Source organism: Phyllostomus discolor, chromosome 6 (assembly GCF_004126475.2).
Source record: "Phyllostomus discolor isolate MPI-MPIP mPhyDis1 chromosome 6, mPhyDis1.pri.v3, whole genome shotgun sequence".
Classification (NCBI taxonomy): domain Eukaryota; kingdom Metazoa; phylum Chordata; class Mammalia; order Chiroptera; family Phyllostomidae; genus Phyllostomus; species Phyllostomus discolor.
Genome location: NC_040908.2, coordinates 76,119,564 through 76,138,358, shown reverse-complemented (window position 1 = coordinate 76,138,358; position 18,795 = coordinate 76,119,564). Strand labels below are relative to the sequence as shown.

Genomic DNA, 18,795 nt, shown 5'->3' with positions numbered 1-18,795 from the left:
CAATTCTGAAAAAGAAGAAGGGATCACGATACCTGATACCAAACTGCAGTATTACAAGGCTACTATAATCAAAATAGCCCTGCACTGGCATAAAAACATGCACATGGACCAATGGAACAGAACAGAGAGTGCAGAAATAAACCCAAGTCTCTACAGTCCATTAATATTTGACAAAGGGGGAAGAAGCATAAAATGGAGCAAAAATAGCCCTTTCAACAAATGGTGTTGGGAGAGCTGGACAGCTACATGCAAAAAAAAAAAAAAAAAATGAAACTCGAGTACCAACTTACACCATACACAAAAACAAACTCAAGGTGGATAAGAGACTTAATATGTCTTCACACCATAAAAGTCTTAGAGGAAAACATTGGCAAGAAAATCTCAGATATTCCACGCAGCAACATCTTCACGGATATGTCCCCTAAAGCAAGGGACATAAAGGAAAAATAAACAAATGGGACCTCATCAAATAAAAAGCTTCTGCATGGCTAAAGAATACAGTATTAAAATGTAAAGAGAACCAACTATTCGCAAAAACATATTTGCCAATGACACCTCGAACAAGGGTTGATCTCCAAAAATATATAAAGAACTCACACAACTCCACTCCAAGAAGACAAGCAACCCAATTAAAAAATGGGCAAAAGACTTGAACAGACACTTCTCCAAGGAGGACATGCAGAGGGCCCAGAGACATATGAAAAGATGCTCAGTATCATTAGCCATCAGAGAGATGCAAATTAAAACCACAATGAGATACCACCTCACACAGGTCAGAATGGCCATCATGAACAAAGCAACAAACAAGTGTTGGAGAGGATGAGGAGGGAAGGGCACCCTAGTGCACTGTTGGTGGGAATGCACACTGGTGCAGTACTGTGGACAAACAGTATGGAATTTCCTCAGAAAACTAAAAATGGAACTGCCTTTTAACCCAGCAATTCCACTGCTGGGATTATATCCTAAGAACCCTGAAACACTAATCCAAAGAACCTATGCACCCCAGTGTTCATAGGAGCACAATTTACAATAGCCAAGTGCTGGAAGTAATCTAAGTGCCCATCAGCAAATGAGTGAATCAAAAAACTATGGTACATTTACACAATGGAATTCTATGCAGCAGAGAGAAGACGGAGCTTATAACCCTTTGCAACAGCATGGATAGATCTGAAGAGCATTATGCTAAGTGAAATAAGCCAGATGGTGAGGGGCAAATACCATATAATCTCACCTTTAACTGGAACATAATCAACAAAAGAAAAAAGCAAACAAAATATAACCAGAGACATTGAAATTAAGAACATTCTAACAATAGCCGGAGGGGAAGGGGGAAGGGACAGTGGGAGAAGGGTCTTCAGGAGCTAGTATAAAGGACACATGACCAAAACCAAGGGGGAGGGTGGAAGCCAGGGAGGGAAGGGGATACCACTGGGGTGGGGGGCAGGGGTGGGGAGAAAATGCAGACAACTGTAATTGAACAACAATAAGGGTAAAAAAATAATAACTAACTCAAAATAGATCATAAATCTTAATATAAAATATGTAAAAGTATTAAAGAAAACATAGGAGAAAATCTCGTGGCCTGGGGTTAAGCAAATGGTTTCCAGACCTGACACCAAACTTGCAACCATAAAAGAAAAAATTAACTTGGACTTCCTCAAAATTAAAAAACTTTTCATCTGTGAAAGACACTTATGAGAATGAAAAAGCAAGCTGGGAGAAAATATGGACAAATCACATGTCTGACAAAGGACTTGTATCAGAATATATAAACTCTCAAAATTCAACAGCAAGAAACAATGCATTTAAAAATGGGCAACAAGGCACAAAAATACTTCACCAATAAGGATATACAGATGGCAAAAAAAAGAAAATGCATGAAAATGCCTTCAGCATCATTAGAAAAATGCAAACTAAAGCCCTAATGAGATAACACTACACATCTCTTAGATTAGCTACAATTAAAAGCATTGGCAGTGGCAACAACTCTTGAGGATGTGGAACATCTAGATCACTCAGACATTAAAGGTCAAGATGAATGGTACAGCCATGATGGAAAGCACTTTGGGTGTTTTCTTATAAAATTAAATATACAATTTCCATCTGATTCAGCCATTCTACCCCTGGGTTTCTTTTTTTCAGAGAGTTGAAAACTTATGTTCACACAAAAACCTGTATACAAATGTCTACAGCAGCTGTATTCATAATCACTGAAAAGAAAAAAAACACCTCAAATGTTCCTACAGCTATGGTTCATCAATACAATGGAAAACTACTCAACACAGAAATGGCAAGATATTGATAGGTGCACCAACTTGGATGCATCTAAAAGGCATTCTCCTGGGTAGAAGAAGCCAGAATCAAAAGATTGGATGATGTAGGATTGCACTGATCTGACATTCTAGAAAAGAGAGCATAGTGATGGAGGGCAGAGCTGGAGTTGCCAGGAGTTACAGGTGTGGAAAAGATGAAGGAGATCTGGTGGGACCTGGTTTGTCTTTGGATTGTGATGATGGTTACATGAATTTATACATGTGCTGAAGTTTATAGAACCAAGCCCCAAAGAATAAGTCATGTTTACTGTATGTTAATGTTGAGTAAAAACTTTTAAATGTATGTGTCATCAGTATTACTTTTTCTAGACAAATGAAATTAAGCTGAGGCTCTTTGCCCCTGACCCCATCAGCTTCCATGAAACTCCTCACAGCAGGTTTGGTTAGTGCTGACTAGAGAACAGAGCCCCTGCCTTACAGGACATGTGGTACTGTTGCCAACCATCCTTTCCTCTCTTTCTTGTCTCTGCTCATTTCTCCCTAATGTGGATCCCTCTTCCCCATCTCCTAATGTCCAAACCAGTTTCCTACTTTAGACTCTCTCTTAGACTATTCCAGATGCATCCAAAAGCTGAGACCAGATTGCCTGGTCTGACAGTATTTGGCTTCACTCTTCCTGTCCACTCTCCTGTCACTTTACTTTCCCACATGTCCCCAGTTTCCTGTCAAACTCATCCACTCGGCATTCTTTGGGCTGTCCTCCCTGCTCCCTGCCCGTCCTCCTGTCAAGGCCAGCTTGAGTGCAGCCCCTTCCTGCAAGCATCTTTAACCACCTCACATGGTTGATCTTTATGAAATCCTTTGACAATTTGTTTAAGATTCTTGCCTAGCTTGTGTCACATTGCACCTTATGTAATAGTGCAATCTTGAGGTAGTGGGTGTTTTAGTTGATTTTCTGCAGTATTCTTCCCTGAACACAAATATTATTGTCTTGTTAACATGCTTGCCATTTTTCTGCAGTGTACTTAATTTCTGTGCTATAAACTTAAACAGCCAGAATTCATCACTTAGTTTGATAGTCACATAACAGAAGTTTTAAAGGGAGCTGCAGAAGGAGTGGGGAGAGAGCAGTGCTTCACAGCATGGGCACTCTAGCCAAACTGCTCCATCACTTTCTAGTCATGTGATGTCAGAAAACTGCACACCTCCCAGTGCCTCAGCTTCATCTGTGAAATGGGAATGACAACATACATACTTAAAGGGTCATTGAGAGAACTAATGAAATTAATGTATGTAAAGCACTTAAAATAGTGTCTTTTATATACTAAGTACCCAGCAATGTTATCTATTTAACCAATGTCTCTTAAGGAACACACCAGGAAAGATAACCCAGGGCTCTTTGAACACTGCATTCAAAATCAAAAGGTGAGATTTGTATCAATGTATATTTAAAAGACATGCTCACATACTTTCCCTTTTCCCCAAACCTTTTCTCTCCTTCTTTCTCTTTCTGTCTCTCTTAAACTCAATCAGAAGAAACAACATGATGGAAAATGGGCAGAAATTTGAATAGACACTTCACAAAAGAAGATATATGAAAGAGTATTAAGGATGTGAAAAGATGTTCAACATCACTAGTCATCAGAAAAATGCAAATTAAAACCACAACAAGATAATACTACAATGGCTAAGCAAAAAAACACTGACAATACCAAGTGTTGATAAGGATGTGGGGCAATTGGAAGTCTCATTCATTGCTGGTGGAATTGCAAAAACAGTACTGCCCCTTTGTGTATCAGGATGGCAATATCTAATAATGTTAAAGATACATGTATCATATGATTCAGTGATTTCACATCTATGTATTTACCCAAGAGAACAGAAGGCCTAAGACATGGACATGAATGTTCAGAACAGCATTATTCTTAATACCCCAAACTAGAAACATCCCAGTGGGATACTAGCTGGCATTTAAAAAATAACAGAACATTATATAACAACATGAATAAATATCAAAAGCTTTATGCTAAATGAAACTCAGTGGACTTTCTGCTTCCATTTATACGAAATTCTAAAAAAGGCAAAACTGAAGTGGTGGCAGATCAGTGGTTTTCTGTGGCTGTCATCAAAGAGAGGTCACCAACAAAGAAGTAGGATAAACATTTTAAGGGTAAAGGAACTGCTTTATATGTGGGTTTTGGTCATGGTTTCACAGTTATTAAAATTCATCAACCTATACTCTTAAAATAGATAAATTTTATTGAATATAAATAATGCTTTAAAGGAAAAAACAAACCCAAAGGCTGATTCCTTAAGTGCCTTTCAGCTTGTTACCCCAGTGCCTTAGGAGTGGTGGTCTTGGGGCCTACTCAGCAGACCTCACTGGAAATAAGGTCCCTCGAGGTTTGTTTCCAGTGGCACCATCGTGTGTCCTAGCAGAAGCTGATGGAAACAAGCTTGTGTTCTTGTCATTATGATATGAGCCATGTTCGTTGACATTACAGCTATTGAAGAAGAATAAAGAATAATAATGAACTGGATGTTGTCAGCTCACAAATAATTTATAATGGGCAAAGTAGGACAGGAACAGTGCTTTTTTTGGCCAAGGAGGTTGCATCACTCTTTAAAATGTAGGCCAAAAAATTATTTATAATGCATAGACAACCACTCAGAAAATTAAAAGGTTCCTTTCTTCTCTCCCATGTGCTTGAACACTATGCTTTTTACTCTGGACCAGCAAAAGGATGAACAGCCTCTACTGCCACACCTCCAGTAAGTGTGTAACTGAGAAAGCATTCATGAAGGTAGTACTCAGGTAGGAATGAGGTCTTTGTACAAACCCCTTAAGAATTTCAGGTCCTCCCAAAAACCCAAGGACAATAATGAAAGGAAAGTGAGGAAAAAGAAGAAACCAGTAGGTATGGTGGCCACTTTAGGTGCGCTTTGAAGAATTGCCTGAAATATTACCAGAAAACAGCACAAACTGAAGTATAATAAGCAAAATAGCTTATAAGTGAGTGTATTGACATAAAGACAGGTTGTGTGTTATTAGTCAGAGGCAAACAGAGTCATTATGGCCACCATGCCATCAAGGAAAGAGAATTTGTGATGTGTCTCTGTATTTCCAAGGGTTGTTTGGGGAAGCAGAATCTTCACCTGACACTGACACCTGTCGATCTTGACACCTACCCCAAGCAAGGTGAATCCCTCTGATGAGAACAAGTGGTCAGCTTCCCCAGACACCTTGATCCCAGGCCCCAGGGTGTCGGAGTGTTGATGGGAGAGACCTGGTTCTTCTTGCTGACACATGTAAAGAATTACATATCAGCAAATCTAGTAGTATGTAATGAGTTTATTAGTGGCCTATTCCCATAGAAGAGAACAGAACTGGGTAAAGTATGGGGTGAAAGGCAAAGTTTCAGGGCAAAGCAGGGTGAGAAAGGCAAGAGAGCGGCTGAAGACCAGGATGGCAAGCCCCTGGGCAGCCTGAGACTGGGTGGCCAGAAGTCCTGTGGCCCGAGAGCCAAGAGCACCCTGAGCCCCCAAGAGAGAGAGAGGGAGTCCTTTGTTCTCAGGACTTATATAGTTGGTGGGATAGGAGGGAAAAAAGTTACATATTGATTAATGGGTAAATGTGGTGCCAGCTTTCCTGGGGGTCTGCTAGCCCAAATCCTTATCTTGCTCCAGACCCCATTTGGTCATCTTGTTGTAAAACAAATACGTGACAGGAGGCAGTTAATTAAAATTGGGGCACTTTCTGAAGTTATTTATGGGCTCTTTCTGTAAGCATCAGGGACTCCCTCATAAAACAGATAGTGACCAGAGGTAGGCAATTAACCAAAGTTGTTTTATGGGCTCTTTCTTTGGGTACCAGGGACCCTCTCCCACATTCAGGCTTGGAATGAAAGCACAGTTTCATGGCTTTCTTTCCCAGATAGTGGAAATGTTACATAGAATTTCAAGGACTTTACTTCTTTCTTGCTAACATAGTGTTTCTTGTGATGTTGAAACACCTGGCTCAGGACTGCTGAGTTAGCATGTGAGACTTGTCTCCTTCTTCCTCCCTACCTCGGTTTACTATTTATTCTACCTAATTGGTAAAAGGCCTGTCCTGGCAACCAGGGTGCTAAATGCTGGCCAGTGACAGAATTGCAGTCTCAGAGTTCTTCTTATGCTGTCTCCTGCTTTAAGAGCAATAGGTTGACCATGTTTGACAGGCCCTGCAGCATGGTCCCTACTCTTCCAGTGAGTTGAGTTTCAGAACATTCTGTCCTGGGTGAATTTGGGAGGGGTAGGTCAGCTTTCCCAGACCTACGTCACCTTTGAATAAGCTAAACCTTGATGAAAGACCTGTCCTATAAAGCTGAGAGCCAGCCCCTAGGCCTGTGGTGTATAATTAAGGGTTGAGGCCTCTAGAGTGGCCTGCTTCCCAGACTTCTCTGGTGAGGGCAGGCTTCCTACATTGTGTCCCTTTAGCCATGACTTCCTCCTCAAGTTTCCAGGGATCTAACGGTTTTTCAGAGGGGCCTCCAGAGAGCTCCTCTTCCCTCACCTGAACAGCTGCACTTGGATCTCTGTGTAGGTATGCAGTGTTATATGTTAATTTTTTTAACAAACTTTACTTTTTAGAGCAATTTTAGGTTCACAGAAATATAGAAGGTTGTAATAATAGAGGTTACAGAGATTTCCAAGATACCCCCTGTCCCTACATATTCACAGCCTCCCCATTATCAACACCACCCACCAAAGTGGTACATTTGCTATAATTGATAAACCTACAGTGACTGACTCATCATAATCACCCAAAGTCCATGGTTTATATGAAGGTTCACTTTAGTGTTGTACCTTCTATGGGCTTGGACATATGTGTAATGACAGTTTGCCATTGTTATAGTGTCACACAGAGTAGTTTCACCGCCCTAAAGAATCCTCTGTGCTCTGCCTATTCATCCATCACTACCTCAACTCCTGACAGCCACTGATCTTTATACTGTCTCCGTGTCCTTTTCCAGAATGTCATACAGTTGGAATCATGCAGTATGTAGCCTTATCCAATTGGCTTCTTCCTCTTGGTAATATATGCATTTAAGGTTCTTCTGTGCCATCATTAAAGCCACTCTTTATCAGCATGAGAGCCATAAGCAGCACATGTCATACATTGGCCCTGGGTTGCATATGACTTGCAGATGGTTCATGTGGGGTATGCTTCATTTCCCAGACAGGATAATGAACTCCGTAGCAGTGACTAGGATATATGCCCTGGGTGGCACTGGTTCTCTGCTGAACACTCAGGACCTGGCTATTCTCCATGACTTGGTGCCAAAGGCTAGGTGCTCTGAGTTGGGGAACATTGTTTGAGGCTAAAGGACTATCTGAATGAAACCCTTTGGATTGCAGCTTTTAAACAGCATGTTGCTTGTTCTCTGAAGGTCAAAGTTCTGTGACGTCAGAGTGAGCAACATCTGGCAACAACTAATCTATACAATTTTGCATCTGAGCCAGAACTAACTTATTAATGTTGTCTTTCTTTATGGCCAAGAGTCTAGCAGAACATTTTTCTGTCTCCTTTATTCAGCTCTGAACTATGGCAAACATTACTTTCCCTGAGTCTTGATCAAATGATCACAACAGAACATGTGCTGATAGAAAGTACCTTTAATTCATAAGAGAACTTTTATGAAGCAGAATTTTCCAGTAACATGTGTGTTTTTTGTTTGCAGAGCTTCTCGAAACAAGTCTGAGAAGAAGCGTCGAGACCAGTTCAATGTTCTCATCAAAGAGCTTAGCTCCATGCTTCCTGGAAACACACGGAAAATGGACAAAACCACTGTACTGGAAAAGGTCATTGGTTTTCTGCAGAAACACAATGGTAAAAGCTATGCCTTTCTTTGTGTTTTTTTCATTCCTGCTCTTTCCTTGGTGGTGACTTTATCATGCTGGGCTTTCTGCTCAGTTCTCTCTCCCCAGCAAAGCCCAATCTCATCAGTCATAGGCTCCCTCTGTCCAAGGCACTTTGCCCCGTGTCAGAGCCCATCTCCAGCAGGTTTGGGAGAAGATACACACCTCCCAATTACTTTATTAGTTGTTGGAGAGAATCCATAACAGCCTCACAGGTGGTACCTAGCCCAGTGGAGTGGCATTCACAGTGGAAGCATCTTGATTAACAAGCATTTTTCATCCAGCCCTACAGAAATGCAGTACCCATATTCATTATCCACTGGATCATACTGTACTGGTTCCTCCAACCACCTCTGTCACCATCCCTAAATGATCTGGCCTTCAAAGCTCAGCTATGAAAAAAATGAAAATCACTAATTCACTTATTAGATTCATCTTAGTTAAGACATAACTCATATACCATAAAATTTACCATGTGGAAGTTTATAATTGAGTGATTTTAGTATATTCACAAGATTGTGCAACCATCAATACTATCCAACTTGATTATCCCAAAAAGAAACTCCATGCTTATTAATATATACTTCCCATATTCCCTCCTTCCAAATCCTGGAAACCATTAAGCTACTATCTGTATCTGTAGGTTTGCCTATCTGGGCACTTCATAAATAATGGAATCATACAGTATGCAGTGTTTTGTTTCTGGCTTATTTTACTTAGCATCCATGTTTTGTCAAGTTTCTGTATTTCATTCTATTTATGGCCAAAAATATCTGTTGCATTGATACACTAAATTTCTCTTATCCACTTATCAGTTGATGGATATTTGGGTTGTTTCCACTTTATGGCTGTTATTAATAATACTCCTATGAACATGCACATACAAGTTTTTGTTTGGATATATGTTTTCAGGTCTTTTGAATATATACTTAGGAGTGCAATTTCTGGGTCAAATGGCAACATCAGTGTTTAACTTTTTGAGAATTAAGAAGTTGTTTTTCAAAGTGGCTGCCCAATTTTACATTCCCAGTGGTAATGTATGAGTGTTATAATTTGTTCATAGCCTCACCAACACTGATTATTGTCTAGTCACCCATGGATATGCATGAATGTGTTTATTGTAGACTTCCTAGTTGGTATGAAGCAATCTCATTGTGGCTTTGATTTGCATCTCCTTAATGATTAATGATGTTGAGCTTTTCCTGTGATTATTGGCTATTTATATATCTTGTTTAGAGAAATGCCTATTCAAATTCTTTGCCCTTTTTAATTTGGATTGTTTATCTTTCTGTTGTTGGGTTGTAAGAGTTTTTCATATATTCTAAATACTAGGCCCTTATCAGATATATGATTTACAAATATTTTCCCCCATTCCATGGGTTGTCTTTTTACTTTCTTACTTGTGTCCTCTGACATACAAAGTTTTCAAGTCTGGTAAGTCTATTTTATCTTTTTGCTGTTGGTGGTTGCTTGTGCCTTAAGAATCACAGCTAATCTAAGGTCATGGAGATTTACATTTATATTCCCTTCTAAGAGTTTTACAGTCTTAAGCTAAATATTAAATATTTAGATATGAGATATAAGTTGAGAATTTAGATATTTGATCCATTTTGAGTTAATTTTTATACATGGAATGAGATAGGAAATTGAAATTCAGCTTTTTGCATGGGGCTATCCAGTTCGCCCAGAGATCCATTTAAAAAAAATTTTTTAACACTTCATATATGTACAGAGAATATACATATCATAACTGTACAGTTGAATGAGATACCACAAAAAGAACACAACTGGGAAACCAACACCCAGGTCAAGAAAAAGAAGCTGCCCCAATAGATACCCCTTTCTTCTTTCTACCTCTGTTTTCCTCAAAGGTCATATCTATTTTGATTTCTAATACCAGAGATTGGCTTTGCCTGTTGGGATATCATTCAGGCAGAATTATATGTATAAACTTGATGTTTGTGAGATTAATATGTGTACTTCTGGTTCTATGGCTAGTTCATTTCCTCTGGTAGAGTATAAAATAGAGTATTCCATTATATGAATTTACCACTTGAATCCACCCTTGAATTTATGACTTTCCCAACTCATCTTCTCTTCCTTTTACTCTCCTTTAAACTCTTCCCCCCCTGTTAGCACTGATGACCCATGCTTTCACCTATATACAGTACAAAATATTTGAGAGTAGTTAAGAAGGTTCAGTAGATATTAACGATCAAGAGCAGAATTATTTTTTTCTTAACCATGAGAGCATACATAATCAAATCAGAAATGTCAGATTGAGGTGATAACTACAGTTCTTCTGTGTTTGTGATGATGCTTCTCTTCCAGTGAGCATATTCCTAGATAAGATGATGTCGTGAAGGAAGGCATAGCTGGGACATTATAAAGTTTCATGACATAGGACTTCTGGCCAAGATGGAGGCATAGGTAAATACATTTTGCCTCCTCACACAACCAAAAGAAGGACAACAGCAAATTTAAAAACACAATATAACCAGAACTGCTGGAAAATCAAACCATATGGAAGTCCAACAACCAAGAAATTAAAGAAGAAACATTCATCCAGACCGGAAGGAGGGTGGAGGTGGGCAGCCAGCGGGGAAAGAGCACAGGCCAAGGCAGTGGCTGCTGGAGCAGGTGGTCCCACATCTGCATGCAGATAAACCAGGAGGAACTATTGGGGAGCAAGACAGACCACCCAATCCAGGCTTCCAGCATTGGGAAACAAAGCCTCAAAACCTCTAACTGAAATAATCTGTGGGGGTTGAGGAAGCAGAAAAAACTCCCAGACTCACAGGAGAGATTGAGAACCCACAGGGTCCTAGAATGTACACAAAACTACCCACCCTGGGATCAGCACCAGAAGCGTCCAATTTGCTTGTGGATAGAGGAGGAAGTGACTGAAAGCTAGCAAAGAGCAGAGCAACAGGCATTGTTCCCTCTTGGATTCTCCCCCACATACAGTGACACCACTCAGTACTGTGGGTTGCCCTACCCTGGTGAATACTTAAGGCTCTGTCCCTTACTACATAACAAAAGAGCCAAGACAAAAAAAATGGCCCAAATGAAGGAACAGGTCAAAACTCTAGAAAAATACAACTAAGTGATGAAGATATAGCCAACCTATCAGATGCAGAGTTCAAAACACTAGTAATCAGGATGCTCACAGAAATGGTTGAGTATGGTTGCAAAATAGAGGAAAAAGTAAAGGCTATGAAAAGTGAAATAAAGGAAAATGTACAGGGAACCAATAGTAAAGGAAAGGAAACTGGGACTCAGATCAACAGTTTGGAGCAGAAGGAGGAAATGAACATTCAACCAGAACAGAGCAAAGAAACAAGAATTTTTTAATTCTTAGGAACCTCCCAGACAACCTTAAACTTTCCAACATCTGAATCATGGGGGTCCCAGAAGGAGAAGAGGAAGAGCAAGAAATTGAAATCCTATTTGAAAACATAATGAGAGAGAACTTCCCTAGTCTGGCAAAGGAAATAGACTTCCAGGAAGTCCAAGGAAGCCCAGAGAGTCCCAAAGAAGTTGGACCCAAGGAAGCACACACCAAGGCACATCATAATTACATTAACCAAGATTGAAGAAAAGGAGAGAATATTAAAAACAACAAGAGCTTTCTTTTGGAGACAGTCACCTACAAGGGAGTTCCCATAAGACTATCAGCTGATTTCTCAAAAGAAACAATGCAGGCAAGCAGGGGCCAGAAAGAAGTATTTGAAGCCATGAAAGGCAAGGACCTACATCCAAGATTACTCTGTCCAGCAAAGCTATCATTTAGAATGGAAGGGCAGATAAAGTGCTTCCCAGATAAGGTCAAGTTAAAGGAGTTCATCACACCAAGCTCTCATTATATGAAATGTGAAAAGGACTTATCAAAGAAAAAGAAGATAAAAAAATTCAAACAGTAAAATGACAACAAACTCACAACTATCAACAACTGAACCTAAAAGAAGACAAAACAAACTAAACAAACAACTAATACAGGAACAGATTCACAGAAAATAGAGATCACATGGAAGGTTATCAGTGGGGAGTGTGAGAGGGGAGAATGGGGGACACGGTACAGCTAATAAGAAGCATAAATGGTAGGTACAAAATAGACAGGAGGTTGAAAATAGTATGGAAAATGGAGAAGCCAAAGAACTTATATGCATGATCCATCAACATGAACTAAGTTGGGGAAATTATAGTGGGAGGCAGAGTACAGGAAATAGGGGGATAAAGGGGAGGAAAAAATGGAACAACTGTAATAGCATAATCAATAAAATATATTTCTAAAAAGTTTAATTATATTTTTACTCTTTTATTATTTCTTTAATAATTGTATATACCTATTAAATTATGACAGCAATGACGTGTGTGTGTGTGTGTGTGTGTGTGTGTGTGTGTGTCCTTCCTCCTTAGTTTTTCCAAAGCCTCCCAGGGAAAGTAAAGAATATGTTCACTACTTTTGTTAAAAGTCAAGGAAGAGCAGTCAAGCAGGATTGGAACATGGTGTTGCAGCAGTATTTGATGATGCCAATAATATAATCAGAATGGTTATATTTCTGAAATAATGATTTAGCCAAGTGAAATATCAGATTAGTTTGATTACCAAGATATTTTGTAAAATTACTCAAACTAGGTCAGTGCCACTGAAAAGCAGGACAGCTGTTAAATAGGACAGCTAAGATCATGCTCATTAATGTGACATTTATTCTGGGCTCTGTTGGCTGTGGAATTACAGAATTGTTACATCTAGGACCTAGAAAGGATCAGTCAGCATAAATGCAGCCTCCTGACAGCAGAAGTTCCTGTCTCTGTCTTGCCTTTGGCCTACTCTGTACAGTCCTGTGCACCCCTGCATCTCACTCATCCTTTGTGATTTCATACTCAAAAGAAATCAGAAACCATGTGGCATATTTTGTGGAGAAATACAGTGATTGGATCAAAATTCAGATTAAAGCAAAAAACAAAACAGACAGTGACTTTATTGATAACCCAAATGGACATGAACTCCACAGAATCCCAGAGTCAGCTCTCATGAGTTAGACAAACATCATGCTAAGGTACATCTATCTGAGATTCACACTCTCTTTGAGTTAATATCATTTCACAGATGAGGCAACCAAGGCGCAGAGATGGTTCAGACAACTAGAAAAGGGCAGGATTTATACTAGGCAGTCTATCCCAGAGCTCAAGTTTTTAACACCACATCATACTTTTTCTCCTCAAGAGGTGATTTATGGGGATCTTACAGATATTTGTATCATAGCTATGATATAGCTGTTCATTAGTATGACCATTTAGATTACTGGTTCTCAAGCTTGCTGTCCAGCAGATGTTTTAAAAAGGAGCTTTTAAAAATATGTATAGCTGGGTAACAACTCACAAGTCAAGAATCAGAATTTATAAGGGTGGAACCCACAGTGGTGAGATGGAGCCAACTCATAACAGCTTGTAAAAGGTGATCATTAAATTTCCAGGAGTTTTGAAATCCAGTTGACAGCATGAAATCAGTCACTGTGGGAGTATTTACACCACAAAATGGGCAAACACTTCAAATCAGGGCTTTCTATTGTAGACATGGGAAGCCTTTACAAGCACACCCCTGGATAAGGCCCAAGCATTTATATTTTTAAAGATCCCTGGGTGATTCCAGTGTGGAGCAAGGGTTAAGAACTGTGGATTTAGACATGCTTTCTACCCTCATGCTGAAGGGAGGCTACATGATAAGTAAGGAAAAATGATTGGGTCCAGGTATTTGTTATAATTATTTAGCTCTTTTCTTACTAATTTTTAAGCACCCCAATTTTCTCAGCTCAGGAGATAAATCTTGATCCTATAATGCATGCTTATTCCCTTTGAAGTAATTCAAAATGAGAATCTGACCATGTTTTTCTGTAGAAAAATTTTGTTTCATCATTATGTATATAAGAGAGAAATCTCTAAATTATGTAAATAGGAGTATTAGACATCCTTATCCATGTCCATCTAATGTTACTTCTACAAGCCCAGGCTCCCCTGCACACTTTCCTCTTTCTGTGTGAATCACAACCTGATTTAATACCATTTTCTCCCAGCATCAAATGCCAATTCTCATTTATGCCACTTCAATGTTTGCCTCAGTGGATGACAGTGTGGTGGAGAAGGCTATAGAACAAGGGGTAATGTCTCTGTTGGCAGGATAATACTCACCCAGCACAGGAGATTATTTTTGCACCATTTCCCAGACTTTTCTTTGACCACATACAGCCCAAAGATATACTGCTTCTTGTTGGTGCATACCAGGATCAGTCAGGAGGTGAGCACACTAGGGCACAGCTATAACTTAACATATATAGAATTTTGGGGTTCATCTGTTAATTGCATTGTTTTCCAGCATAATAGCTCCCATGTGGTTTTGATTCCTTTGTTAGAACCCAGTGTGACCACACCTCTTCGGTAAACCTGTCCTGTACCTACAGCCTATGATATTGGTAATATCAAATGCCAGTGGAGACATGATTGTAACACTGAATTTTATTTCCTATTTAATATTTTTCTTTCCTTTGAAACACTTTGCATACTTGCTTTGAGACATATTATGCTATGTATTGAGTTTTAACTTATAAGGACTATAATAGAATTGTTCAAATAAAAAGTGAATGAAATATCTCCTTGCAGTATTGTGATATGTTGTTTAGAAAGTATCCAACCACACTGAATGATCTAAAAGCTACCTGTGTAGAAGAAATATCCTTTCATTTTCTTTTACCATTAAGTTGAATGAACCTCCACCTAAATCAAATTTACACTGCCAGAAAGACTCCTTTCCTGGACAGTTAATCTTCAGTTTGATCCTAATGGTCAAAACAATTTTACAGGGGGAAGATGGGGGCAAGGTAGGTGGGAGCTGAACCCACTTGCTTGTGCACCCAACTGGGACACCTAGCTGATCTTCCAAAGAACAGTGTGAACAGTCAACAGAATCCAAATTGATATGAAGCTTGGAAGCCAAAGGTGGCACAGAATGCATAAAAACAGATGCATACAAGACAAGGTGGGAGTTGTGAATACCAGTAATCCTGCTGGAGGAGAGATCCCACAGACAAAGGGGCCACCAACAGGTGAAGCCCAAGTACAACAAGAGAACCCACACAAACAAAAGAAATGGCAACCCTAGAGCATCCAGACAAGAAGATGAAAGACACTGCACCACTGAGTCCCACAGAAGTTCATCCTACAAAGACAGCTGGCAAAGTGGAGCATCAGGAATCACAGAAATAAACAAAAAGAGTCACCTAAAATGGGGAGACAGAGAACCCACAATCAAAAGGAATGTAAGACTCCCCAGTAAAAGGATTAAGTGAAATAGAGGCGAGCAAACTATCTGATATAGAGTTCAAAAGAATAGTTATAAGGATGCTCAAGGAATTCAGTGACAACTACAAGGAACTGAGTGGGAACTACAACAGTAAGAAAAAGTAAACAGAAACTATAGCAAAATTAGGAGGAAATGGAGAATACAATATCTGAATAAAAATACACTAGAAAGATTACACCCAGGCTGAATGAAGCAGAGGGCTGAATCAGTGAGCTGGAAGACAAAGTAGAAAGAAATACCCAGGTAGAGCAGCTGCACAAAAAAGGGCTCAAAGAATATGAAGATAGCTTAAGGGAACTGCAAAACAACATGAAACAAAAACAACAGTTGAATCATAGGACTACCAGAAGGAGAAAAAAAGGAGCAAGGGATAGAAATCATGTTTGAAAAAATAATGACAGAAAACTTCCCAAATCTGCAGAGAGGAAAGCCATGCAAGATTGAAAAGCACAGAGGGTCCCACTCAAGATGAACCCAAAGAGACCTACTGTGAGACACATCATAAATAAAATGCCAAATTTTAAAAACAAAGAGAGAATCTAAAAAGCAGCAAGGGAGAAACAGAAAGTAACATATGAGGGAGCTCTGATGAGGCTAGCAGCTGATTTCTCAACAGAAACACTACAAGCCAGAAGGGAATGGCAATAAATATTCCAAGTAGTGAAGAGTGAAGGCCTGCAACCAAGACTACTCTACCCAATGAGGCTCTCGATTAAAATGAGAGTTGACATTAGTACTTTCCCAAACACAAGTAGGCTGCAAGAATACACCTCCATGAAATCAGCACTACAAGAAATGCTAAAGGGACTGTTTTAAGAAGAGGAAGAAAAAGAGCAAGAGACAGAGGAACACAGGTACAAGGGAGGGGACATTAATAAGTACCTATTAATAATAGCCTAATATGTAAATGGATTAAGTGTTCCAATCAAAAGACGTAGGGTAGCTGAATAGATATGAAAATATGACCTGTACATATGGTGCCTACAAGAGACCCACCTCAAAACAAAAGACCTACACAGACTGAAAGTGAAGAATTAGAAAAAAATATTGCAAAAAAAATGGATAGGAAAAAAAGCAGGGGTGGCAATATTTATATCAGACAAAATAGATGTCAAAAAAGTCCATAATAAGAGATGGAGAAGGATACTTCATAATGTCCAAGGGAAGAATCCATCAAGAAGACATAAATATTATAAACATATGTGCACCCAACATAGGAGCACCCAAATACATAAAGAAAATCTTGGATAACTTCAAGGAAGATATAGACAATAGCACACTTACTAGGGAATTTTAACACACCAGTGTCAAAAATGGATAGATCTAGCCCTGGCTGGCGTAGCTCAGTGGATGGAGCACGGGCTGGGAACCAAAGTGTCCCAGGTTCGATTCCCAGCCAGGGTACATGCCTGGGTTGCAGGCCATAACCCCCAGCAACCGCACATTGATGTTTCTCTCTCTCTCTCTCTCTCTCTCTCCCTCTCTCTCTCTCTCTCTCTCTCTCTCTCTCTCTCTCTCTCTCTCCCTTCCCTCTCTCAAAAATAAATAAATAAAATCTTTAAAAAAAATGGATAGATCTTCCAAACAAAATATCATCAAGGATATTTTCGTATTGAATAATGCCCTAGATCAAATGGATTTATCTGACATATAAACTTTCAACCTCCCCCCCCAAAAAAGTCCACATTCTTTTCCAATGCACATGGAACATTTTCAAAGATAGACCACATGGTAAGACATAAAACAAGCCTCAACAAATTTAAGAAAATGGAAATTATATCAAGCATTTTCTCCTTCCACAAGGGACTGAAACTGAAAATAAACCTCAAGGAAAAAAACTCAAAAACACTCAAATTCATGGAGATTGAATAGCATGCTATTAAATAATGAATGGATTAAGAATGAGATCAAGGAAGAAATCACAAGGTTTCTGGAAACAAATAAAAATGAACACACAACAGTCCAAAATATATGGAACAGAGCAAAGACACTCCTGAGACAAAAGTTCATAGCAATACAGGCCTAACTAAAATGATAGAAACATGTCAAACAAACAGCCTAACCCTACATCTCAAGAATTGAGGAACAACAACAAACAAAACCCAGAGCAAGTAGAAGGAAGCAAATAACCAAGATCCTAGCAGAATTAAATGACATAGAGACTAAAAGAACAATACAAAGGACAATAAATCCAGGAGCTAGTTCTTTGAAAAGATAAACAAAATCAATGAGCCTTTAAGCAGACTTATCAAAGAGAAAGAGAGAAAGAGAGAGAACCCAAGTAAATGAAATCAGAAGTGAAAGAGAAGAGATTACAACTAATATCACAGTAATACACAGGATCATAAGAAATTACTATGAAGATCTACATGCCAAAATTTGAAAACATGGGTGAAGTGAGCAATTTCTAGAAAAATATAATCTTCCAAAACTCAATGAAGAAGAAGCAAAAAGCCTAAGCAAATTAATAACAGATGACAAAATCAAAGCAGTAAGATAAACTCTTGGCACACAATAGACCTGGACTAGGTGGTTTCACAGGAGAATTTTACAAAACCTTTAAAGGGGAGCTAACCCCTAATTTCACAGATTATTCAAAAAAATCCAAGACAACAGAAGGCTCCAAAATGCTTTTTATGAAGCCAGCATCAACCTAATCCCAAAACTGAATAAAGACACAACAAAGAAAAAAAACTGCAGGCCAATATCACTGATGAACATAGATGCTAAAATCCCCAATGAAATATTGGAAAACCACATTCAGCAATACATTAAAGAGGTCATACATCATAATCAAGTGGTATTCATCCCAGGGATGCAAGGATGGTACACATTTGCAAACCAATAAAGGTAATACATAACATAAAAAAAAGAAAGTCAAAAATTTCATGATCATATCACTAGATGCAGAAAAAGCATTTGATAAGGTACAGCATCCATTTATGATAAAAACACTCAGCATAGTGAGAGTAGAGGGAACATACCTCAATATGATCAAGGCCATATATGAGAAACCTACAGCCAACATCATAATGAACATGCAAACTTAAAAGCTTTCCCACTAACATCAGGAACCAGACAAGCGTGTCTGGTTTCACCATTTCCATTCAATATAGTATTGGAAGTCCTAGCCACAGTGATCAGACAAGAAAAAGAAATAAAGAGCAACCAAATCGGAAAGGAGGAAACCAAACTGTCATTGTTTGCAGATGACATGAGAGTGCACATAGAGAACCCTACCGACTCTACCAAAAAAAGACTCAA

At 39.1% G+C, this 18,795-nt stretch overlaps 1 protein-coding gene across 1 annotated transcript in view; it reads left to right on the top strand.

Moving 5' to 3' along the window:
• NPAS2 (neuronal PAS domain protein 2) overlaps positions 1-18,795 on the top strand; it is a 112,426-nt gene that overhangs the window by 12,304 nt on the left and 81,327 nt on the right. The window contains 1 exon segment of the mRNA XM_036028370.1: positions 7,994-8,142. Coding sequence (XP_035884263.1) covers positions 7,994-8,142 — 149 coding nt within the window.